The sequence below is a fragment of the Esox lucius genome, chromosome 11 (genome assembly GCF_011004845.1).
Source record: "Esox lucius isolate fEsoLuc1 chromosome 11, fEsoLuc1.pri, whole genome shotgun sequence".
Taxonomy (NCBI): domain Eukaryota; kingdom Metazoa; phylum Chordata; class Actinopteri; order Esociformes; family Esocidae; genus Esox; species Esox lucius.
In genome coordinates, this window is record NC_047579.1 from 37369125 (window position 1) to 37394917 (window position 25793).

At 43.6% G+C, this 25793-nt stretch overlaps 1 protein-coding gene across 3 annotated transcripts; it reads right to left on the bottom strand.

The window, feature by feature from the left end:
• Positions 1-2360: 2360 nt before the first annotated feature.
• On the bottom strand, positions 2361-25621 carry syngr1a (synaptogyrin 1a). 3 transcript variants are annotated; one of them, XM_010892510.4, is made up of 4 exons: positions 25014-25619; positions 12384-12621; positions 10290-10435; positions 2361-5018 (listed from the first exon to the last, which is right to left on the bottom strand). In XM_010892510.4, the coding sequence occupies exons 1-4, from the start codon at positions 25125-25127 to the stop codon at positions 4809-4811; spliced, it is 708 nt and encodes a 235-aa protein (XP_010890812.1). In that variant the 5' UTR covers positions 25128-25619; the 3' UTR covers positions 2361-4808. The 3 variants fall into 3 exon arrangements, with proteins under 3 accessions (XP_010890812.1, XP_034151229.1, XP_010890813.1); XM_034295338.1 differs by lacking the exon at positions 2361-5018 and adding an exon at positions 7407-7524; XM_010892511.3 differs by lacking the exon at positions 2361-5018 and adding an exon at positions 7771-8742 and having other exon boundaries at positions 25014-25621.
• Between the last annotated feature and the right edge of the window lie 172 nt (positions 25622-25793).

The following is a 25793-nucleotide window of genomic DNA, read 5'->3' on the forward strand; positions in this document are numbered from 1 at the left end:
CTTCGTCTAACTGTATACTGGCAGGAAAGGGCTAAACCGGAAAACAGAGGAAGACAAGTGCCAGTCTGGTGTTCTGTTAACTAGGCTCAAAACGGTCACTCCAGAGGAGTATACCACGTCTGTCATCCACGACCAGGACAACCACTCTCCGTATACCCAAGCAACAAAGCGCAACAATCTCTCCACGTTAGCGTACTCACACTCTGCCCGGGTCACAGGCAGTAGTAGCCCATTCCCCGGGATGCGCACGTCTAGCCTTATGGGTATACGGGATCCTGCGTGGATCCTCTGGCTCGTAGATCTTGTGTCTCACGTAGTAATTTTCCACCGCTTCGAGCTGCCTCCGGTAGCCTTCTTCTCTCCCGCCTTCCTCTCGGTGTCTGGTCTTTATTTCCTGTTCTTATTCTACCGTCCAATCAATAGCCTCGTTGTACAGGTCGAAGTTCACGGGTTGTTAGCAAATTAACGAATAGAAAAATAACACAAAAGCACTACAAACAAAACACCAATCACAACACTAAACCAAACACAATATCCAAACCAAAATCACAGTAAATCAAGTCACAAACAATCAAAATACATGCACAATTAATATCCAACCCGTGACACTCTTCCTGCCGCCTCACTCCCTGTTGAGCTCAACACCTATGCACGGTTTGAGGTGACCAACGCCAATCCTTCTGGAAGGCTTGCTGAGGACCAGAACGACTGCAATCTGTCCCTAACCACAGCTGACGTGAGGAGATCTCTCAAAAAAGTGACTCCTCGGAAGTAACCAGGACCAGATGGCATTCCAGTCCTTCTAGACGTCAAGGTCCTTCCAGACCTCAGGGGGTGCACCGACCAGTTAATAATAATGTATTTTCACCTCCATTTTCAAACTCCTCCTGTCTCTGTCTGCAGTCCCTTCCTGCTTCAAACAGACCACCATCGTCCCTGTACCGAAAAAAACCTTCCATCACCTGCCTGAATGACTACCACCCTGTAGCACTTAAGTGGAGAGAGTCTCTGAATTCAAGTTTCTCAGTGTGTTCATCAAAGATGGCAGTGAAAACTGACGAAAAACAAATTTACTTCCTAAGGAGCCTAAAAAAAAGTTTGGCATGTCTGTAAAAATGCTCACCAACTTCTACAGGTGCACCACTGAAAGCATCCTCTCAGGCTGCATTACTGCCTGGTATGGTAGCTGCTCTGCTGCGGGCCGCAAGCCCCTCCAGAGGGGGTAAAGTCTCTAGGGCGCATCATCGGCTGCCAATCTTCCCTCTGTGCAAGGCATCAACCATACACAATGCCTGAGGAAAGCACGAAACATCATCACAGACAACAGCCACCCAGGCTATGGTGTGTTCACACTGTTGCTGTCTGGTAGACGCTACTAGAGCATCAGGACACATATTTCTAGACTCACAGTTATTTCCCTCAGGCCATAGGGCTCATCAACCAGCAAAAATGATCTATCATCATACTGACCACACATGAACATTCCAGATGCTCGGATGTCTTTTCATGTACATTACAAAAATGTCTTTGTATCTACCCTTTAGAGGCATATTACTCTCATATTCAATCTATAATATTAAATCCTTCTACCTGTATTGTTCATTCTCCCATCCTACTCATTTTAAAATTGCTACTTGTTTACATTGTTATGCATATTATGCTATACTTGCTATATCTATAACATTCAATACTTCTACCCATATTGTTCATATTCTCCATCGTACAATTTTTTAATTGGTGCTAGTTTACATTGTATTGCATATAGTCCCCATTATACTTCTTTCAAATTGTTGTTAGTTTACATTTATATATTATTGCTATACTTTTTTTGCAATATTTTTGCGTTATATATAACTCTAACCATGTAGATGTCGAGTGCCATGTCACAAGAATTTCATTGTGCAGGATGATACCGTTTTTCGGTGCATTTGATAAATAAAACTTTGGGCTATAGAGAAAAATTCAGATCAATTGGATTTCTATTGATTTAAAATGTTGGTAGCACTTTTTATGGATAATCAACTTTTTTTTATTGAATTCATTAATTGAACTCCAGATACATGAACCATATTTGCTCCTGTAGTGGATAAGTGCATTTTCTAAATGACTCTTGAACGGCACCACGTTGAAGTTATTTCCTCAATGTTAGCGGCATTGTTACTTTCACCCTTTTTTCTCTCCCTAATTTTGTGATATCCAATGTGTGATTAAGACTCTGCGCCATTGCAGAAACGCCAGTCAGTGTTGAGATGTCTTCCAAAGTGCATCCAAAGAATTTTGTGAGCTTTCTGAATGGTTAGAAAAATGTCTTAGGGCCAATGTCTTTAACAAAAACCATTACCGTCAATAAACAAACATACTTGCATTGTCCACAGCTTTTGCTTTATTTATCGTCTCCCGAAAAAAGTCCACCACAACTACTCTTACGAACAGGCAACAAACAGGAAATAATTAGGTACATATATCCTTAATTAATTAACTGATTAATTTAATCAACATTCATCACAACAAAGGCATTACAATTCTTTTTATACAATTTCGTTGTAGCTCACAGACAACATATTTTTTATGCAATGTCTAAATATAATAGTCCATTTTGTCACGTTTTACCACTCAACCCCCCCACTAGAAAGGTCAGCAACAGTAAAACATGATAAAGAATGTTTCCTGATTCAGAAAACAATGCCACAGGTCACACAATGAAAACTGAACAAACACTTTAAATGCTTACTTGTATAGACATATGTTATTTAAATAATAGGTACAATATACAATATTTGTTTATAACACAGCTACGTCTGGTTAATAATAATGTATTAAAAAATGATATTTCATACATATAATTGCATTTTGTTCATAATCACAAATGTTTTTATTCCACAAAATAAAAATGTGCTGGTTTTAAATACCTATAATTTGTGAGATATATATATATATATGTATGTGTATGTATATATATATATACACATATATACATATATATACTAAAAATAGCAAACTTTTTCAAAAAATAAATATACAATTAAGGTTTTTTCATTAGCACATTTTGCCTTGAACTAAAAAAATAAAAGGAGTCACACATGGATCATTACGAACATTTGAAATTGATATTACTGAAGTCTTCAGCTGTTGGTTGGGAAAATTAAACCAGTCTGAAATCCACTGCGGGTATTCTAGCCCTAGGTTAAATGAAAAGCTTCTGAGGCCACTTGTTTTTAAGCTCAAACACTTTTTCAGTTACTACATTAGTGTCAAGCCAGTGGTGTTCATTAGGTTGGCAGTCAACGTTATAACATGGTGGTTTGTAAATGGCTGCAAAGGGCTATGAATTAATCTTCTTCATTGGTGTTTATGCACCATCATTATAAAATTTGGTGATTGCTAAGTGAATGTTTAGGAATTCGACAATTTTTTTTGCGACTTATCAAATTCAAGTATGTTGATGACAATATCCGAGTTTGTACGGATGATGATGCAGTCTGTTTGTAACAGCTCAATCAGCGTCACTGAGGCTTACTGTGGGCTGTGTCATTCTTGTATGTCACATCCTGTCCCTGTCCAGTAAGACAGGATGTCCTTTGAAACGTAGCACCGTGAACACCGGTTTTGGCTGGGGCATTCAGTCGGCATAGATATGGTGGAAAACATTGAACAATGCAGTCCTCCACAGCCAACAGTAGAAAGAGTCCTTTCACCTTCACCAAACAAAGAAAGCAACAACAAAAAAATGTAAGTCTTCATGCAATGTCCAGGCTGTAGTGTTGACGCCCACAAGACGCCGTGGCCTTTCATAGCACCCGTGTCGTTCAGGTACCAACGCCTGGTACAACCACCCGTGTCGTTCAGGTACCAACGCCTGGTACAACCACCCGTGTCGTTCAGGTACCAACGCCTTGTACAACCACCCGTGTCGTTCAGGTACCAACGCCTTGTACAACCACCCGTGTCGTTCAGGTACCAACGCCTTGTACAACCACCCGTGTCGTTCAGGTACCAACGCCTTGTACAACCACCCATATCGTTCAGGTACCAACGCCTGGTACAACCACCCGTCTCGTTCAGGTACCAACGCCTGGTAAAACCACCCGTGTCATTCAGGTATCAACGCCTGGTACAACCACCCGTGTCGTTCAGGTACCAACGCCTGGTACAACCACCCGTGTCGTTCAGGTACCAACGCCTGGTTCAACCACCCGTGTCTTTCAGGTACCAACACCTGGTTCAACCACCCGTGTCGTTCAGGTACCAACGCCTAGTTCAACCACCCGTGTTGTTCATAGTGTAATTCCCAACCCAACTGTCTCCCTACAATTTATTGAATGTGTGTTGATGTGTACAAGTGGGTATGGGTTCAGACTCTGCATGTCATTCCACCCTTTTCCCAAAGTGTGCTCTTCCCGTCAGACATGGTGGAAACTCCAGCTCTTACACTAAATCCCATCTTCTCCACTATGAGGTCTAGAAGGTGCACACTTTGGGAGGAAAGGGGTGAACTCGGATGCGCACAAGTGAATTAAGCTTCAGAAAAAAACTTATGTTCTGGTTTGGTGGGATCCCATGGAGGTGTTCAAACAACATTGCCCCCCACTCCCCCCGTGTTGAAGGCAAACTGGTTCCAGACACTAAAACACATGTCGACCGTGGTCTCTGAGAAGCCCCCCTTGTTCCCTCTATACCCTACCTCCAGATCCCAGACAATTCTGTAACTCCACACACACACACACACACACACACCTGACTGCAGCGAGGCTAGTCACGAGCCGTTAAATTTTTCCCATAAACGAGCCCCTCCCCCCCAAATAGTTAACTCAGTATTCCTGGCCTTGGTAGCCGGCAGACCCGTCGAAGGCCGGCTCGGTGGTGGCCGCGGGGTCCATGTCCGCTGAGTAGCCAGAGTAGTCATTGCCCATGGGGGCAGCGGCGTTGGGGTCGGCGGTGGGGTCGACGTACTCCTGGGAGAAGAGGGCGGAGTCGGCCCCCAGCTTGTATTTCTGATAGGCCAGGAAGGCCTGCACCGCCTTGGGAACAGTGTGTATGGAGAGTGCGGGGGAGAAATAAGGCACCGAGCAGGGCGTCATGGGGGAGGGGGGATCAATCGGAAAAAGAAACACGTTGGGGAAACAGCGGGAGCGGAGGGGAGATGATACGTTGGAGGTAACCATTGGAAAACCGGGGAGGATGGCAACATTAATGGAACAGCCAAAATAAGTGTGGGGAACAGGGAGAGGGGACAGGGTTAGGGGACAGGGTGAGGGGACAGGGTGAGGGGACAGGGTGAGGGAACAGGGTTAGGGGAACAGGGTGAGGGGGACAGGGTGAGGGGGACAGGGTGAGGGGACAGGGTTAGGGGAACAGGGTTAGGGGAACAGGGTGAGGGGACAGGGTTAGGGGACAGGGTGAGGGGACAGGGTGAGGGGACAGGGTGAGGGGAACAGGGTTAGGGGAACAGGGTTAGGGGAAAGGGTGAGGGAACAGGGTTAGGGGACAGGGTGAGGGGACAGGGTTAGGGGGACAGGGTTAGGGGACAGGGTGAGGGGACAGGGTTAGGGGAACAGGGTTAGGGGACAGGGTGAGGGGACAGGGTGAGGGAACAGGGTGAGGGAACAGGGTGAGGGGACAGGGTGAGGGAACAGGGAGAGGGGACAGGGTGAGGGGACCGGGTTAGGGGGACAGGGTGAGGGAACAGGGTGAGGGGGGCAGGGTGAGGGAACAGGGAGAGGGGACAGGGTGAGGGAACAGGGTTAGGGGAACAGGGTGAGGGGGACAGGGTGAGGGGAACAGGGTTAGGGGAACAGGGTTAGGGGAACAGGGTGAGGGGAACAGGGTTAGGGGACAGGGTGAGGGGACAGGGTTAGGGGACAGGGTGAGGGGACAGGGTTAGGGGACAGGGTGAGGGGGGCAGGGTGAGGGAGGCAGGGTGAGGGAGGCAGGGTGAGGGGAACAGGGAAGGTATGGGGTTTGAACCAGTGATTGAAGAGGAATTAAATAAGGTTAGGATAATGAATGGAAGTCAGGTGATTTTGTGGGGCACAAAAATAAAACGAGGAAGGGAGATGAAGAAGGAAGAAAGAAAATTAATTTGATTAGTGACAGAGGATTAAGCCTGTTTGTCGGCTTTAAGCGTAAAGACAGATTACAGTCAGCGGTCAGGGGGTGACTAAACTTTCATCCTATCAGGCACGGCCTTTTATTTGTCTTCAGTTATTTATACAACGACACTGATTCATCATAAATAATACAGAAATCATTAACATGTCATATACAAAGCAATACACAAATCAATTCATATTTAACCCAGCTAGTACAAAGTTATAAAAATAAAATAAATGTGTTCAGGAACAAAATAAGAACAGACAATGCTTTATCTAGTGGTTTCAACTGACTGGACATTGAATATGTGTGAATAAACTGTTGTAGCTAGTAGATCGCGTATTAGGAAATATAAATCTATATTAGGCAGATAGCGTATGGGGTAGTATAAATCTATATTAGGCAGATAGCGTATTGGGTGTTATAAATCTATATTAGGTAGATAGCATAGGGTAATATAAATCGGTTTGATAGATATCATACTGTATAGTATAAACAGAAATTAGGCACAGTAGATAATGTATAGGGTACTATAAATCTATATTAGATAGATAGTGTATAGATTAGTATATATATGTAAACCGATCAGCCATAACATTATGACCACTGACAGGTAAAGTGAATAACACTGATAGTCTTGTAATTGTGGCACCTGTCAGTGGGTGGGATATATTAGACAGCAAGTGAACATTCTGTCCTTAAAGTTGATGTGTTGAAGCAGGAAAAATGGACAAGCATAAGGATCTGAGCGACTTTGGGCCAAATTGTGATGGCTAGACGACTGGGTCAGAGCATCTCCAAAACAGCAGCCCTTGTGGGGTGTTTTTGGCCTGCAGTGGTCAGTACCTATCAAAAGTGGTCCAAGGAAGGAAAAGTGGTGAACCGGCGACAGGGTCATGGGCGGCCAAGGCTAATTGATGTATGGGGGGAGTGAAGGCTGGCCTGTGTGGTCCGATCCATCAGACGAGCTACGGTCGTTTTAATTGCTGAAAAAGTTAATGCTGGTACTGATAGAAAGTTATCATAACACACAGTGCATTGCAGTATGTTGCATATGGGGCTGTAACCCCTGTCCACTGCCGAAAGCGCCTACAAATGGGCACGTGAGCATCAGAACTGGACAACGGAGCAATGGAAGGTGGCCTGGTCTGATGAATCACGTTTTCTTTTACATCACGTGGATGGCTGGGTGCGTGTGCGTTGCTTACCTGGAGAACACATGGCACCAGGATGCACTATGGGAAGAAGGCAAGCTGGTGCAGGCAGTGTGATGCTTTGGGCAATGTCCTGCTGGGAAACCTTAGGTCCTGCCATTCATGTGGATGTTACTTTGACACATACCACCTACCTGAGCATTGTTGCAGATCATGTGCACCCTTTCATGGCAATGGTAATCCATGATAGCATTGGCCTCGTTCAGCAGGATAATGCGCCCTTCAACAAAGCAAAAATGGTTCAGGTATGATTTGAGGAACACAATAAGTTCAAGATGTTGACTTGGCCTCCAAAATCTCCAGATCACAATCCAATCGAACATCTGTGGAATGTGCTGGACAAACAAGTCCGATCCATGGAGGCCCCAACTCGCAACAGGACTTAAAGGATCTGCTGCTAACGTCTTGGTGCCAGATACCACAGCACACATTCAGAGGTCCAGTGGAGTCCATGCCTCAACGGGTCAGGGCTGTTTTGGCGGAAAAAGGGAGGCCTACGCAATATTAGGCAGGTAGTCATAATGTTATGGCTGATTGGTGTATTAGGTATAAAGCCTATTTGATAGTATAAAGAAATATTAGGTATGGGATGTGGATTCAAAGGTAGAATTTAACTCCAGAGATTTGTAGTCAAACCATGTTCATAGATCAGCCAGTGGGTAGATCACAGTAGAAAGCACATGAATACTTAGAGACAAGACACTGAGAGCACTGAGTGAAATTTGGTAAGAAATAAGTATTTGGCATTGAAATACAATGTGAACATTTCACAATGACTCCACATCTAAAAAGATCCTATCAAACTAAGTTTGGGTCTAATTGTTTTGAACCCAGGTAATTGTACTTTAACACTTTCTAATAAATTCCTGAATTGACAAAGAGTTACCACGCGAAACGGCTCAGTAGATGTACAATCAAATTAAACTGGTACCAGAAAATCTAAACTTCATGAACAAATGAACACTTTACGTAAAAATGAATTCAGACAATGGGCAAAGGTTAAGTAAGCACAGACAAAATGGCGGATTACTATGGACAAAAAGAAGGCACAACTTAAAAACCTTTGTGAATGAATCATCAGTAACACTGTTTCAAATACACAAAATACACATTATTGACAATGACCTAATCAAGGCACTTTAGATTGGCGGCTGAAATCAGAAATAATCTGACTCCGGGCACACATGCCCTAGCAGAAAACACTAAGCAGTCCCATGAAAGCACAGAAGAAACGAATTCACTGTGGTTTGCCTAAGGAGGACATCATTCCAGCAGCCTGGAAAAGAGACTCATGGGAGGGAAATTACATGGGCAATGAGGGTCAGGATGTCTAGAATTAGGCTAGAGGTGGTGTGGTCTGTGGGGTGAAAAGTTTGTTGTACTCTTCTTCAAACGACACCCTCTTTAGCCTCTCCACGGAAAACAGGGTCAGCGCACCCTAAACAAATGGACAGGCCAATGGAAAGGTCAATGGACAGGCCAATGGACAAGTATGGGATGGAAAATGTGGTGAGGATGACCCTATCGTCATTCCATAAATCTATGTATCATAAAAAAACTGCAAAGCTTTTCTAGGCTGGGACATCAGAAGCAAATATCAAATATTATAGATGGAATAAGGAAATTCAGCAGAAACAGACATTTGTATAGTTGAATAATATAGCGTTGATAACATGTTTACTTGATTATAATATACTGTAGCATAGACAAAAAGTTTACTTGATTTAAGAATGAGACAGAAAACTAAACAGACTCGGGGTTGAAGATGAAATAAGGAGAGACAGGCTAGAAGAACAGAAGACATAAGACTCTGTTATAGAATTGAAAACAAGTGGTATGTTTAACAGAGGTTGGCTTTGGACTGACAAGGTAGACAGATGTCTGAATGTTAAGGCCCGACATCTGTTGGACCAGGAGGAGAGCCTACAAGACAGATGTTAGAATGTTAAGGACTGACATTTGATGGACCAGGAGGAGAGCCTACAAGACTGATGTTAGAATGTTAAGGACTGACATCTGACGGACCAGGAGGAGAGCCTACAAGACAGATGTTAGAATGTTAAGGCCCAACATCTGACGGACCAGGAGGAGAGCCTACAAGACAGATGTTAGAATGTTAAGGCCCGACATCTGACGGACCTGGAGGAGAGCCTACAAGACAGATGTTAGAATGTTAAGGCCCGACACCTGTTGGACCAGGAGGAGAGCCTACAAGACAGATGTTAGAATATTAAGGCCCGATATCTGACGGACCAGGAGGAGAGCCTACAAGACAGATGTTAGAATGTTAAGGACTGACATTTGATGGACCAGGAGGAGAGCCTACAAGACTGATGTTAGAATGTTAAGGACTGACATCTGACGGACCAGGAGGAGAGCCTACAAGACAGATGTTAGAATGTTAAGGCCCAACATCTGACGGACCAGGAGGAGAGCCTACAAGACAGATGTTAGAATGTTAAGGCCCGACACCTGTTGGACCAGGAGGAGAGCCTACAAGACAGATGTTAGAATATTAAGGCCCGATATCTGACGGACCAGGATGAGAGCCTACAAGACAGATGTTAGAATGTTAAGGACTGACATTTGATGGACCAGGAGGAGAGCCTACAAGACTGATGTTAGAATGTTAAGGCCCGATATCTGACGGACCAGGAGGAGAGCCTACAAGACAGATGTTAGAATGTTAAGGACTGACATTTGATGGACCAGGAGGAGAGCCTACAAGACTGATGTTAGAATGTTAAGGACCGACATCTGACGGACCAGGAGGAGAGCCTACAAGACCGATGTTAGAATGTTAAGGACCGACATCTTAACGAGAAGACAGCAAAGGCATAATATAGCTTACACATTTCATTAAAAGGGCAGTGACTGGAAAGGTTTTATGTGAATACATGCAGCGTTATATAACTGGAACATGTAGGCGTACAAGAGGCCATGAGGCCAGAAAGCGTGGATGATTGAACGGATAGCTCTACACACCCATGTGAATATGGAGAAGAAGGCGAAGGTGATGGCGGCCCGTGCCGCATCCGCGCCGTCCTTCAGGGGGTTGTCGGCCAGCTTGGCAACCTGCCACTGGTTGGCCAGGAAGCAGAAGCCCACAAACCACACAAACGACCAGAATGCTATGGGAACGAGGGACGAAAAAGAGAGTTACCAATACAGACCATTAACATCATGTGTGATAAAACAAAGATGTGTCAACACCATGCTTAGTAAAACATCTTTGCTAAATGTCTGAATTGTAAAAAAATGCAGACATTTGTAGAATGTATTCACAGCGACATATAGGACGCAATTCATGTGTAAAAGTAAAATGTAATAATACAGCAAAAAACATTATAAGTGTGTGCGGGTGCGCGTGTGTGAATATAAATCTGGATATGGGATACATGTATGTATGTCACCTGGGCGTGCAAGCGCATGTGAGTATATGTATGTGTGTATACATATGGATGGTGCTGGCTGTAGCGTTGTGGCTGGCTCACTGGAGGTCAAGTATAGGAGGAGTTTACATGAAATGTGGTCTCCCTAAGGATTCACGGGAGAAACATAGTGCCTGCTGTTAGCTTGTACAACATGTTGAATTGGTGCCTCCTCCTGCAGTCCCCCATAAAGTGCTCCGAATGTGGCCAGTGAACAGGGGTGGTTAACCACAGACATGTGGCTTTTGAAACTGGGACAACCATGCATCTGGTCACATATATATATATATACACACATCATATCTATGTACATAGGTAAAGTAGAAAATTATGCTAATATAAATGGTTTGCAGATGTATAATCTGTGCTCACTCATGGCTGATCTACTCCTGTGGAGAACAAAAAAACTATGGTTGGGGATTTGCTGTTACACTGCGTGTTGCTCAGGTAAAGCAACTAATATTGTCTGTGTACAAACCCAACATAACATTTGCTGACTTCCATAACCTTTTGTCTGATGTACTCCTGCAGTCCCTATATATGGGCCCCAGAATGTGGCCAGTGAAGAAGGCTGGTTAGCCAAAGACGGGTAAGAACCCACCTTTGAAACCGAGACAACCTAAGACAGGCGCAGCTGTGCATCTGGCCACATCATATAAACGTTCAGTGTGATGAATAAAGAGGAAAATAATAATGTTAATATACAGGAACACTGCTCTGCAGGCCTGTGATGGCAGAGGGAACTAAGGTACAGGCTTATTTATGCACACGTATGTTCCCCCTTGAGTCTGGAATACCACCGATTCACAGGCCAATATATTTGTCCAAGGTTGTGAGTCAGGATGCCTACTGTCAGTGATAGATTTGGGTTTGTTTGCAGGTGTGTGTCTGTCTGAGGTGGGTGGAGGTGAACTTTAAAAATAAATACACTGAGTTAAAATGATACAAATATAGGTGGTTTACAAGACAGATAATGTCTGCTTGCTAAGTAGCAACAAAGTTATAGATGCAGGGCCTCAAATATCACGCAGAGTACATCAGCAAAACCTCAGCTGACCAGACGGGGGCACCAGTGGCCATACAAAATGGCTACAACAGCCCTTATGTCTGCCAGCATCCCTGAGCTGTGACTGAAACTCCAATGGCTCTGATCCAGAACTATTAAAATGTCCTCAACGTAACCACCGACCTGTTACCATACAAGAGCAGTAACGCAGGGGAAACCTTGTTGATTGCATCAAGGAACGGTGGGATTGTGAGGAGGCACTGATCAGTGATTCCTAGAGAAAACAGAGACCACATCCACCACCCCACTCCAGGTCTACACACGGCACCCGGGAGACCTTGTGTGCCGACAAACATGTGTTTACGTTTGCTAAGAACCAATGCAAAGTGATTGCATCGATTTTCACAAAGATCTCCGGACAAATCTCCCACAAAAAAACCCCCAGCGTTCGCTGTTGACCAATGTTGCAAAGTCACACCAACAAGCCTCAACGTCCTTCCTATCTAAGGGTCTATTTCTGATCACTGATCTGTGGTCAGTTTGGCACCCTCCCCCCACTAACGATTACGATTAGGCGTGTGGGCAGAAAAGCTGTACCTAGATCTGTATCTTCAACGGGTGGGGGGTGGGGAGGGGAATTACCAGACACTCCTATGTCGGCGAGCACGGCCTTCTTGCGGTCCTTGACACTGCTGATCTGGGGGAAATAGACATCAAGGGCCAGGAAGGCAGCGCAGCTGAGGAACGCCAGGGAGCCCATCCCAACTGCGTAGTTACAGGCGTTTTGGTTCCTGTTGAAGATGCAGAACTCCTCGGTCTCATTGGGCCGGTTCACGTAGCCCTCGTTGGCTATGCAGCCGAAGATCACAATGGAGAACAGCTGTAGGGTGGAAGAGAGGCTTAAGGCACATGGTGACAAATCGGCGCAGGTGGAACTCAAATCGCGTTTTGCATCCTGTGCAAATCTGCCATGGTACGATGTTACAACTGAAAGGCTAAAAACACAGAGTGTAGTGGAACAATAACAAGAGCATACAGCCTGATATCTGTTAAACCCCTGGTAAGGATCCACTTTTGTGTTTCGATACTCCACCTCAAGTAGTCTCCTTTAAAATGGTTGCAGCTCAGGTGCGACTAGTTCTGGTGTTACTTAATTTTAACTGTGTATTGTGTGGCCTTGTCAAGCAGACAAGAGAGCACCTCAATGATTCAGACATAACAATGCTTTATTTCACAAGAAATATAGGAACAAGTGTTTGCTGAGAGCAGTTGGCTGGATTTGAACCCACGCTGCAGCAGTAGATGAGCACGGAAGGCATCAGCTTAGACCTTAGGATGACTTCTGACTTCTTGCATCCAATGTAAATAATTAAAATAAACTGCAAGGTCTTCAAAATGTCTGTACTTTTCCCCAAACTCCAGATTGATTCCAGGAATCGAGAGGAAAGAAGCAGGCATTTCAGAATCCTTCAACCAGGACCTCTGGTATATTTTACAGCGGGGGATTCTGAGAGATATACAAGGTTTTGGCAAATGTAGTCATAATAATTTGGTGTTAATAGGAGAAGACAAAACGTTGCCACGTCGTCACAACCCCCCATCAATGATGCAAAGGGATGCTTTGGGATAAAGCTGCGTGTGACCTGAATGCAAACCCAAAACCTACAGTTTGGCGGTCCTGCTTCTACACAAGATCCGATGAGACAGCAGCATATATGATGCAACATCCTAATTTCAGATCAGAGCTCCTGTTGAGCTCTTGCCACCCAAGACCAGAAACGTACATGACAAAATCACCAAGCATTACAGCTGCATTAGAACCGTCTACTCATTTAATTCAGATATTAGAAACATGCCCCTTTTAGGGGAATAGGTATGAACAGCTTTCAACCAGGTCTGGCAAATGGTGTTTGTTTGCTTGATAATGACCTGAATTGCAATCAGGGTTAACATCTGTATCTGCTGCGCTTGGTGTGTGTTTGTGTAAATTTTGTGTGTGTGTGTGTAAAAACAGTGTGCGCGCGGATAATGTGTATGTGTAAAATGTGTGTGTGTATAGTGTGTGTCTATGTGTATTTAGTGTAATTGTGTGAAATAACTTCTTTGCCACACAGACAACCCCATCCAGAGGTAGGATGTCCTGGAAAGGCCTGTGGAGTTAACAGCTGGTCTCTTCATCTGACAACACTGTGTGTGGGGACGTGTGTTTGAAAGAAAAAGTGAAATGACAGAAAGCGAGTGAGCATGAGAAAGAGTGAGAGGCAATGAGGGAGAATATACACTGTGTGCACAATTATTAGGCAAATCGTATTCCTCCAGATTGATTTTATTGTTGAACAAACACAATGCTCTCATTCAGTCCAAAATATAATTGAACCTCAAACCTGAATGTTTAACAAATGAATAATGAGTTTTGATCTTTCTCAGGGGAATACATAAGTGTGAAGAATTATTAGTCAACAATTAGTGTGCAAAATTATTAGGCAACTAAATTGTTTATTCACAATTTTTTGAGTAAATGCAACAAATAAGTAACACAAAATGAAAATTAAACAACATTTCAAAAATATTCAGTGACCGATATAGCCAACCTTCTTATCAATAACTGCCATGAGCCTTCCATTCATGCAGTCTGTCAGTTTCTTGATCTGTCCACAATCAACTTTAGCTGAAGCAGCAACCACTGCCTCCCAAATGCTGTTCAAAGAGATGTATTGTCTTCGCTGACTGTAAATCTCACGTTTGAGAAGCCCTTGCTTGCTAGCCAAGCAGTGGAGTACTTGGTTGCATGTGATGGAGCATTGTCCTGCATAAAGAAGTGAGTGTCTGGTGGTCACGCCTCAATAGTTTAGCTATTTCAAGATTGTAAAATGCCATCTGTCTGAAAGGCATTTTAACAATTTATGACTTCTCAGTGTCAGTTAAATCTCTTTTTTGGCCCATTTCACCTGAGGTCATGAAGCTGCCTAATAATTATGCACACCTTGATAAAAGGTGTTATTCACTGTTGCCCCACCCTCCCTCATTACACAAATACATTTCACCTGAAAATGATTCAAACCAATGAGCATTCAAGTTTATATGTTTTGGAGTTGCAATTTTTGCATTGAAATAATAATACGATCAGAATACTCACTTGCCTAATAACTGTGCACGCAGTGTAGTGTACGAGTGTGATAAATAAGGAGGCAGAGTGAGTAAAAGAGCAAGAGAAAGAAGTGAAGAGATGTCCAACCCAACCATCCAGGAGGTTCTGTCCAACCGAACCATCCTGGAGGTTCTGTCCAACCCAACCATCCTGGAGGTACTGTCCAACCCATCCATACAGGAGGTTCTGTCCAACCGAACCATCCTGGAGGTTCTGTCCAACCCAACCATCCTGGAGGTTCTGTCCAACCCATCCATACAGGAGGTTCTGTCCAACCCAACCATCCTGGAGGTTCTGTCCAACCCAACCATCCTGGAGGTTCTGTCCAACCCTAATTTAGCATAACTGATTCTAATAATTAGACGGATGAACAGGATGAGCCAATTTCCATCGGTGTCCAGATGTGTCAGAGTAACTGAGGTTCCCGGGTGGAATTTGGGTTGAAGAAAATATGTTTTTTAAATGGAATAATATTTGGGGTCCTCACAAGGACAGTAAAATGTAAGATGTGTGTGTGTTACACACCCCAATCTGTCCAGTGACTGGTGGGAATCTGATGGGTCGTGATAAAAGAACACGATGTACAGTAAGAGTGCAGTTTCTGCAGTGGGTATGTGTGTGCATGTTTTAAAAAGAAGCGTGTGAGCCAGAAAGTGGGAGAGATAGAGAGAGATGGAGGGGGAGGGTGGAAGAGAGTGTTTTGGCCTTCGGCCTTCTTCCAAAGTGCATCTTTCACATCTAACTGTCGTTGGCTGTGCTCACGCTGACCGGCCCTGGTTCTCAGGAAGCACAATGCACCCCGGGCTCATCACCAGCTGACCGCTCAGCATTCACAGACCTCCGTCTCAACGTGCATTCAACCTTAACCTGGGCTCCCTTTGACACAACGACCCTGATGGTGAAACGGAACCCATCATTGTCCAAAGGCTACAAGCAGAAGCCTTCGACAAAGCAAATATTCGGGGCCCTCAGCTCTACCGCAGTGCTTGTCCTTCATCAAAGCACAGGTAAACATGAGGTGCAATGAAGCAAGTGCATGCTGCTTCAAGTGCTCACGTGCAGTGTTTGTCAACATCTCATCACAGGGTCCAGTGATTATATAGTTGTGCTCAAAGGTTTGCATACCCTTGGAGAATTGGTAATACATGTACCATTTGTAAAGAAACCATGAGCGAGCAGGCAAAACACGTCTTTTATTTGTTATGGGATTCACATTTAACTGTAGGTCATGACAGAATAGCACAATCATAAAACAAAACATGGCAACAAAGAAAAAAATTAACTGATCCCTTAGTTCTTAATACTGTGTATTGCCCCCTTTAGCATCAATGACAGCGTGCAGTCTTTTGTAATAGTTGTCTATAAGGCCCCAAATTCCTGCAGGTGGTATATCTGCCCAGAGTGGCTCAATGATATTAATGACAGGAGACTGTGATGGCCACCTGCACCTTTTTCTACTGTAACCACTGGAGGGTCAACTTGGTGTTGTCGGGCATATTGTAACCAGGCTTTTTTGTGGCATTGGTGCAGTAAAGGCTTCTTTCTGGCAACTCGAACATGCAGCTCATTTTTGTTTAAGAATCTTCGTATTGTGCTCCTTGAAACAACCACAGTCTTTTTCCAGAGCAATCTGTATTTCTCCTGAGGTTACCTGTGGGTTTTTCTTTGTATCCCGAACAATATTCTTCTGGTAGTTTTAGCTGAACTATTCCTTCCACTACCTGACCTTGGTTTGGCATCAAGAGATCCCCAAATTTTCAACTTCTAAATAAGTGACGGAACAGTAGTGACTGGAATTTGCAAGGCTTTTGATGTCTTTTTCTATCCTTTTCCATCTTTATAAAGTTAAATTCCCTTGTTATACAGGTCGTTTGACAGTTCTCTTATGGTCCCCATGGCTCAGTATCTAGCCTGCTCAGTCTATTCACGTGAGAGCTAACCAACTCATTGACTATTTACACACAGACATTAACAGGTGTGGGAAATTCACTTTTAATTGCCATTTTCACCTGTGTGTCTCCTTGTGTGTCTGTATCAAGGCCAAACATTCAAGGGTATATAAACTTTTAATCTGGGTCATTTCTGTTATCATTATCATTGAAAAAGTAGCCAAACACCTATGCGATAATAAAGGGTTTCATATGATCACTATCCTGAAATAAAAAACAGTTTCTTTGCATGATCAGTCATATTTTCAACATCAACAATGCCAAAATGTCCCGATTTCTGCCAGGGTATGCAAACTTATGAGCACAACTGTATAGAGACAGCACTCGAGTGCTCTTCCTTCTGAGAGTTGAACTCCTTTGCTGTTGGTTGCAGCCCACATGTTTAACTCTGCCGGTCCTCTACCCTTTCCTGAGTCTTAATCCTATGTTATTTATTTCACACCGCAAAGAGGAGAGGGGTTGTGGGTAAATTTGAGTCACGATTTAGCAAAAACACTGACATTTTAGGATGCAAAAAAATTTTTTTTTAATGTAAATTACAACGTAATAACCTGCAAAGGCCGGCCACTTCTTTGTAAATCGACTGCCAATTGAAATCAGGCCGACTCTGATTTGGTCCGGATGCAGTTACAAATGTGTGAATTCCACACTCTCCAGTGTCTTTCCGCTGGTACGTCACAGAGGTCAACTCACCTACAGTCAAAGCCACAGCTACAGGCTTTCCAGCACAGCCCGCAGTCCCATCGGGATCACAAGGCTCAGTGCCTCATGGACCACTGAAAGCAGGCATTGTGGTGGGCACCACGTGGGGTCCTGATCTTGTGATCAGCAGTAGACCTCTCATGCAACCCACTAAGCCTGAAGGGATTTAGTGCACGCGATCATGTGATCGAGGGAGAAGAATTTGCTGGACGCATGACTCTCTCAGGATGAGCAGCGCTGCCCCGTCAGGAGTTTAACCACCGCACCATTGACGTACATTTAAATACATGCCATGCATCTTGCAGCGCTGACTGTCTAGTAATGTTCACAATGCCCTACTGGGAGGCCTACAAGTCAATTCATCGATCAGACTACGCACACCGTTAAAGCAAGAGCCCCTTAGCCTAGCAACGGGCTGCAGGTGAGGCCTAGGAGACAGCTTGCTCTCGCCGGCAAGGCAAAACCGTGGGCAAACTCTCTCCTCTGACAGTGTTCCTCAGGGCATTCTCCTCCCATCATTGAGTACCGCTGAAGACATTGATTTAGATGTACACGCAGGAGACCTTGATAAACAAACATGGACACACACGCACACACACAATCTCAGCAACCCCCCCCACAATCCTTCCATTTTAATCTCTGTGACCTTGTGTTCACATAGAGACAGAGAAGGAAAGAGAAAGAGTGGGAGAGAGACAGAGAGGAGACATATGAGAGAAAAAGAGGAACAGTCTAACAAAGTCAGATTCTCTGAGTCACAAGACTGAAAGCTCCTACTTCATCTTCCTCGGTCGTAGGGCACATATAGCCATGTGGTTAGAGCTTTACGCCAATAACGCCATTGGTTTGAATGCCTGAGCCGACAGGGTGAATAATCTGTTGTTGTGCCCATAAGTAAAGCACTCCTGTACTACCAGGTAGAAGTACTACCAGGAAACTAGAAATGACCACCCCCAATAAAGAGATAGTAACAGTGACTGAAGTTACAACATAACTACTAATCCACCTCCATCAACATATCATGAAAACCCACATCCATCCTTTACTGTGTTTGACCTGGTGTCCGGCCTTTTCTGTGTTTAACCCGTTGACCGGCTTTTACTGTGTTTAACCTGATGACCGGCCTTTACTGTGTTTATCCTGATGACCGGCCTTTACTGTGTTTATCCTGATGACCAGCCTTTACTGTGTTTGACCCGATGACCGGCCTTTACTGTGTTTATCCTGATGACCGGCCTTTACTGTGTTTATCCTGATGACCAGCCTTTACTGTGTTTATCCTGGTGACCGGCCTTTACTGTGTTTAACCTGATGACCGGCCTTTACTGTGTTTATCCTGATGACCAGCCTTTACTGTGTTTATCCTGGTGACCGGCCTTTACTGTGTTTAACCTGATGACCGGCCTTTACTGTGTTTATCCTGATGACCAGCCTTTACTGTGTTTATCCTGGTGACCGGCCTTTACTGAGTTTAACCTGATGACCAGCCTTTACTGTGTTTGACCCGGTGTCCGGCCTTTTCTGTGTTTAACCCGTTGACCGGCTTTTACTGTGTTTAACCTGATGACCAGCCTTTACTGTGTTTATCCTGGTGACCGGCCTTTACTGTGTTTATCCTGGTGACCGGCCTTTACTGTGTTTATCCTGGTGACCGGCTTTTACTGTGTTTATCCTGGTGACCGGCCTTTACTGTGTTTAACCAGGTGACCGGCCTTTACTGTGTTTAACCTGGTGACCGGCCTTTACTTTATTTATCCTGGTGACCGGCCTTTTCTGTGTTTAACCCGATGTATATCCCGGTGGTCATGCTGGTAAATATTTTTTGTTAGTATACTGGTGATGGTGGTGAGTTGGTGACCAGCCTTTAATGTGTTTTGGATTCTGGCTAGAATTCATCAGGATCAAGTCACATTATGTTGTTCTGCAATATTTCTTGTTGAATTCCTTTTGAATTTTTGCCCAAAAGGGAACATCCCAAATTATTAACTTTCATTAACCCACAAAATTCAAAAATAATGACTGCCAAGGTTAGACAGATGAACACTTGAGACTACCCAAATAATCTAAAACTGAACAACACTTTGTTTTATGCACTTATTTCCATGACTGGTCAAAACTATATATGTCATAAGGTTTATGGCATTCAAGCCAAGAGCAGGTCAGCAATAAAAAATTAAAATAAAACTTTAAAACGTACCAACAGGAACTACAAATCCCATTAATCCTGAAACACAGTGAAGCCAGATAACCAGCATCACCAACAGAAACTACAGATCCTAGTAATCCTGAAACACAGTGAAGCCAGGTAACCAGTGTCACCAACAGAAACTACACATCCCAGTAATCTTGAAACACAGTGGAGCCAGATAAACAGTGTCACCAATAAAAACTACAGATCCGAGTAATCCTGAAACACAGTGAAGCCAGATAACCAGTGTCACCAACAGAAACTACAAACCCAGTAATCCTGAATTACAGTCGAGACAGATAAACAGTGTCACCAACAAAAACTACAGATCCCAGTAATCCTGAAACACAGTGAAGCCAGAAAACCAGCATCACCAACAGAAACTACAGATCCCAGTAATCCTGAAACACAGTGAAGCCAGATAACCATCGTCACCAACAGAAACTACAGATCCCAGTAATCCTGAAACACAGTGAAGCCAGATAACCAGCGTCACCAACAGAAACTACAGATCCCAGTAATCCTGAAACACGCCATATGCTGTAGTCTAGCAGGTGGTGATGGCAGGCTGTGATTTTGCTCTTAGTTCAAGTTGGCTGTGTATCCTTAGTGAGGAACACCAATGTCATCCTAGTGAAAAGAAGTAAAATAAAATCTGCTGCACAGCAGAACATCTAGATAATTAATTTTGCAAGAGGTATATCGACAAAAATCCCCAAATACAAGAGTGAATAGCTCACACTCACTGATGTGACTTTGCCCCTTTTTCTGAAGAGTGGATCTGAGCTCTGCTCCAATGGCCCGTTTGCAGATGCACTTATTAGTTGGTCCTCACATGGCAGCCAGTCATCGTCACACAACACTGGGAGGAGAGCGTTCAAGAGATGTTGTTGGGCCTGAAACACGGTTCAGCTGCACTACACGCATCAACATGAAGTTCTACGTGATACGTCACAAACCAAAATCTGTGTTTCTCCTACATTATTTCAATTTTCAAGATAGAAGAAATCTGTGCGTCCTGCCATCGAGATTCAAACTTTGACAGCTCTTGGGCTTGGACGTGACCTGACACAGAACGTGACCTGACACAGACAATTAATTTAAGTCAATTAATGTAGCATTAATTGACTTAAAAGAAAACCTTCCCTTGATGGCTGATGCATATGTGTGATGTGTAACAGAGGCGTTAGTTTAACATCCAGCATGTACTTATAATACATGGATGATAAATACACACACACACACACACACACAAACTGTTAATGTATAGGAAATGGATTTGTGTAGCTAACTCCTCAGACTGCGCTGCCTAATTGCTAGCTTGTGACCCAAAACAGAGACAGGCCATATTTTATCCATTTGCTAGTTGAAAGAATCAGAGAGCATCTAAAAACTGAACACTTGATAATACTTCACCAGGGCAGAGTCCCAACTGGGGACTCTGACTTATTATCTGAACAGCTGTCAAGCAGTAAGCTTCAAGTAGGTTTTTTGTTTATTTGCTGGCTCTAAATTTGAAATGGTAGATTGTGCCTGGCTCTAAATAAAAACTAAATGAATTACATTATTTAGGCATACCAGCTGACAGGTTTTCTCTGTCTATATTTTTGAACAAAACAATGTTTTATTACATAGCTGAGATGACTTTAGTATGATGCACCCATGCATACTCCCTATTGGGTCTTATTAGTTTAACAGCTGTTAGCAGGGCACTCTGTAGAAAAAAAAAAAACATTTTCAATAAAAGGCAAGAGATGTTCCAGGTGGAAACTCTCTATAAAAGATATATGACTTCCTACATAATGTGTTTCTGGCTTTGAGCTGTAGACAAAGGTTAAAGGATCAAGATTTGAAACCAACTTCAGAAGAGGGAAAGAATCTCAGCATCTAAGCCCAGTCACCTTTCAATCGAACATACTAAGAATTCCTGGTTGGCTGGAGAACATTTCAAACCCCTTCCAGTTCCACCACTATTGCCCCACAGCCCCTACAATGGCCCTGCTCTTAGAAATAACCCAGGGACAGAGCAGGACATCCCTGTTCCTGGAGATCTATCGTCCTGTAGGCTCTTACCAACCCTAATTTACTGTAGCACATGAGGGTCTAATAATTAGAATGAGAAGCAAAACCAGGTTAATCACAAATGGGGTTGAAGAGAGAACCAGCTGGATGGTAGATCGCCAGGGACAGGGTTGGAGAGTGAACCTACAAGACAGTAGATGTCCAAGGACAGAGTTGTCCTACCCTGCCCCTTTAATTATTCTTTGAAGTTTGGGATAAACAGGGCTGCAAAGCCTGAAAGTGGAAATGCACTCATAGCACGCTGGTTAAAATTACTCGGTGGTGACTCCAACATTTTCTTTATTGTAACACTTACTAAATAAAATAAAAATGTAAGTGCTTTGGGAATGATAAACACAGGTGAAATCAGAGGAAGGAGAGTGTTTGGCCAAAAATGTCATTTTTGTGAGGGAGGAGCCTCATTTGCTTCCTTGTTGCACAACAGTAATCACGATCACAGAATTCTACCTAGAAGTAAAACAAATGTTAAACATTCCCAAAATAAATGTATTACTGGGTAAACAAGATTAACTATGTAGACACTGCACTGATTTGATTTACTAGCAAATTGTTACATATAAGAATACAACAATTACAAAGAAACATGCATTGCAGTATTCTAGGGCCGGAGATCCATGGAAAGAAAATACATCTATGTTCTCTTTTTCCAGGTCTCCAATTGGCCCAGTAAATCTTGTATTGATCTGGTGACAGAGGCCATTCCAAATTGAACACTATTATGTATCATTATTTGTTGTCACCAAACCTGAAAATGGGGGAAAATAGCCATGTGACTCAGAAAAAGATTCCATGGAATGAAGAAAAAGAGGACCCATTCTATATTCCCCCATGACTCCGAAAACAAAAACAAGACATGTTTGCTAAGACAGAGGCACCGCACCCAAGAAGGCAGTGGAAAATCAGCTGACAAAAAAATTAAAAATGCTGAATAAAATGGGGATGATGTGACCATTTCCAAGGACTGTCACTGCCCACCTCCTCAGGTGAATAAGATTGTCATGTCGTGAGCGAGCCTTGTTTGTCCCCCTCCCTCCTCCCTCCACGCCTTACTCTTGAGTGGGCTTGCCGGTGGCATCTTGCCTGTGATCTCTGCCTGTCGTCATGCCAACGCATCAGCTCTCAACCGGCCAATCAAGCTCTTGGTGGGGGGGGGGGTGGGGGGGGGCTCCCTCTCATTTTGGAGAGAGAGAAGGCTGCTGTCTGTCAGGTTTTCGCTGAGCTCTTATCAATACCACAGACGTTGCAATGGGAGGGGAATTTAGACACATCCAAAATAATACCGGGAGCTGGATACAAATGAGGTCCAGTGCTCAGAGAAAAAGGCTGGCAGAGCTTGCATTCCCCTTCACTATACACAACATTAAAAGTCTCCCCACCCAGGGCAAATTGGTTGGCATCCATCTGTTTTGTTCACCTTTGGTAGTCGTGACAAGCATATTTTCTGATAACACTCTTCCAGGGGGTCTTAGTCAAACAAGAAACACAACCTCACCATGGCTCCTGGAGTTCCATCCCCAACACGCTGAATAAATGTTATTGAAGGTATAAAAAAAAAAAAGCCAGTTCAGTTAATACTCCCGTTTTAATCAAATAGGGCCTAAAAATGCATGTTTGTGTGTAGCCCACAACTGAGAGAAATCTCTGGTTCCAGTAATTTAATCTTGTGGGGCCCCTAGCGATGCCGTGCAGCTCCTCCACTGACTCTGTGTGGAACTGATGGCCTACAACACCTCGTCCTGACAAATTCTTTAAATCCAAAGCCTGACAACTCTTCTCTGAGTAAATACTGGTGCACACAAACCTCGTCACTGACCAACTGCCCGTGAAGAGTGACATAATCACAATGCAAGCATGGTCACACCGAAATCAAGGGACAGCTACAGTCTTGTTTTTGGCACACCCATACCGATTGGGTTCAGAAAAAAATAATTGCAAGCAGAGATGTAAAAAAATAAGATATAGAGCGTCCCCAGTGTTCTCCACCTGGCTGTGTTCACCAAAAGGCGGAAGTTCCTAATTAAGGCATAAAAATTAACTCTCTTTACCTGGTCTTTTAGGGATGAATTAGGTACTTCTCTTACCTGATGAACACAGCCAAGTACTTTTGCACCTGTAATTGCAAGCAATGGTGCCTGACGGGTTCTAAATGCTTAATCATAATATTGGAATGGCAATTAACCAACAGCCATTCAAACTGCCATTCTTAGTAGTGAAAAGAAGAATGCGGCCTTGGGGTCTTTACAGCAAATACTATGCATGAACATTTTCAGCTTAAATGCATTTAAACCACACGCACTCAGGAAAATAGGTTTTTTCAACAAAGATATATTTTCACTGTGTTTTCAATGTCTTGTGAAAGGAGGGTTAAGAGGGAAGCTTAATTCTATGAACTTTTCACAAATATAATGAATTGTTCGATTCTTCCCGATGACCCAGCCAGAGACATGTGATCACATTGCAAGTATAGGGGTCATGAGGAGAGATCTGGCAATGAGGTTGAAAGTCCCACCCAAATGACTACTTAAAATGGTGGAAGCCACCAATAGTGATGTCAATAATAAAAGGTGTTACCTTCAAGTGGAGTCCTCTATAGATTCACTCACCAGTGATGGGTCAATATTATGTTTAAACCGGCAACCAAATTATGATATTTTTGCAATGTTTTTTTTTTTACTTTATTTACCAATAAGATCCGCTCTAAATGACTAATGTGAAAAGATGTGATTTGATTGGTCAAGACCAATACGTGGAAAAATGCCTGTTTAAACACTACCTATATATTACCTGACATTTACTGCCCTGATAGGGGTATATAATTAATTGGAAATTTAGCTAAAATTAATACCATCAGATTGTATATAAACTCCTCTTTCAAGACGTCTATATTCAGCATGCATACAAAATTATGAAAGTCCGACAGAAGTGTTCAATGAGTACGTCATATATCGTAACATGTCACTCAAATTTCCTAAGGTAACCTAACCTACGCTAACCGACTGTCTAGAAGACATTGTTTCAGGACTGTTTGTCCTACATATTTCAGGACTGTTTGTGGAAACGTTAAGGCACGCGCACCGCGCCCGTGTCCTCTGAATCTAGAAATTGAGCGCGTGACGTCCATGAGGATGTAAAAACTCTACTCATGAATTATTAAATCGACGAACTGGTCAAATGAACAACACAAAACAACAACAATCACTTACCCAGCAAACAAGTCGAAGGATAGTTTGAGGCTGCTGAAAGAACGTCAGAGGGTCGAAGGCTCCTCCAGCCTTACCCGCTCCGTAAGCTTGCATCCCTTGCATCACCCCCTCCATCTTCAGTTGCTGCTGGTGATTTCTCCGTCTCCCGACTTCAATAATCTGCCTAGTAGCCAAGCCGTTAAATGACGTGTTTTGTGTGCTCCTTCCGTGTACTGACCTTGGCTGTTAATACAACGATGACGGTTCGAACTCGGGTTGCTAGGCTATTTAATGTATGATCCTCTCTGGTCTGCCTTTATGCGAATCAAAAAGGCTTTCACCCGTGGCTAATTTATGTTTTTTAAGCTAGTCTATTTCCATCAACAATACTCCCGTACTTCACCCTCTATCCCCTTCTCATCTCAAGGGTGGAGAGAAGCCGAGCTGACACGCAATCTCGTGTAGCGAGCGCGCGCATACGCCGCTGTCAACCTTTACTCGCGCACTCTCGACAATCACATCGAGCGTGCAACACCGTATGCTGGTCTGTGGCATTTTTTACCCAAGACACCCTACTTAAAATAACATTGCAACTATTTAAACAACATATGGGAATACCTAAGGATTTCAGAAGTAGCCTAGGTCTTCCAAATTGAGAAATGCACAATCCCGCCAAGCTCACATTCATTAACCTATATACCCCTTACATGGATAAACCAGACATCTATCTCATCCCGATTTACAAATTGGATCAACTGCTTTGCTCAATCTGTCTGCCGCACCAATCTATCTGGTTGGATA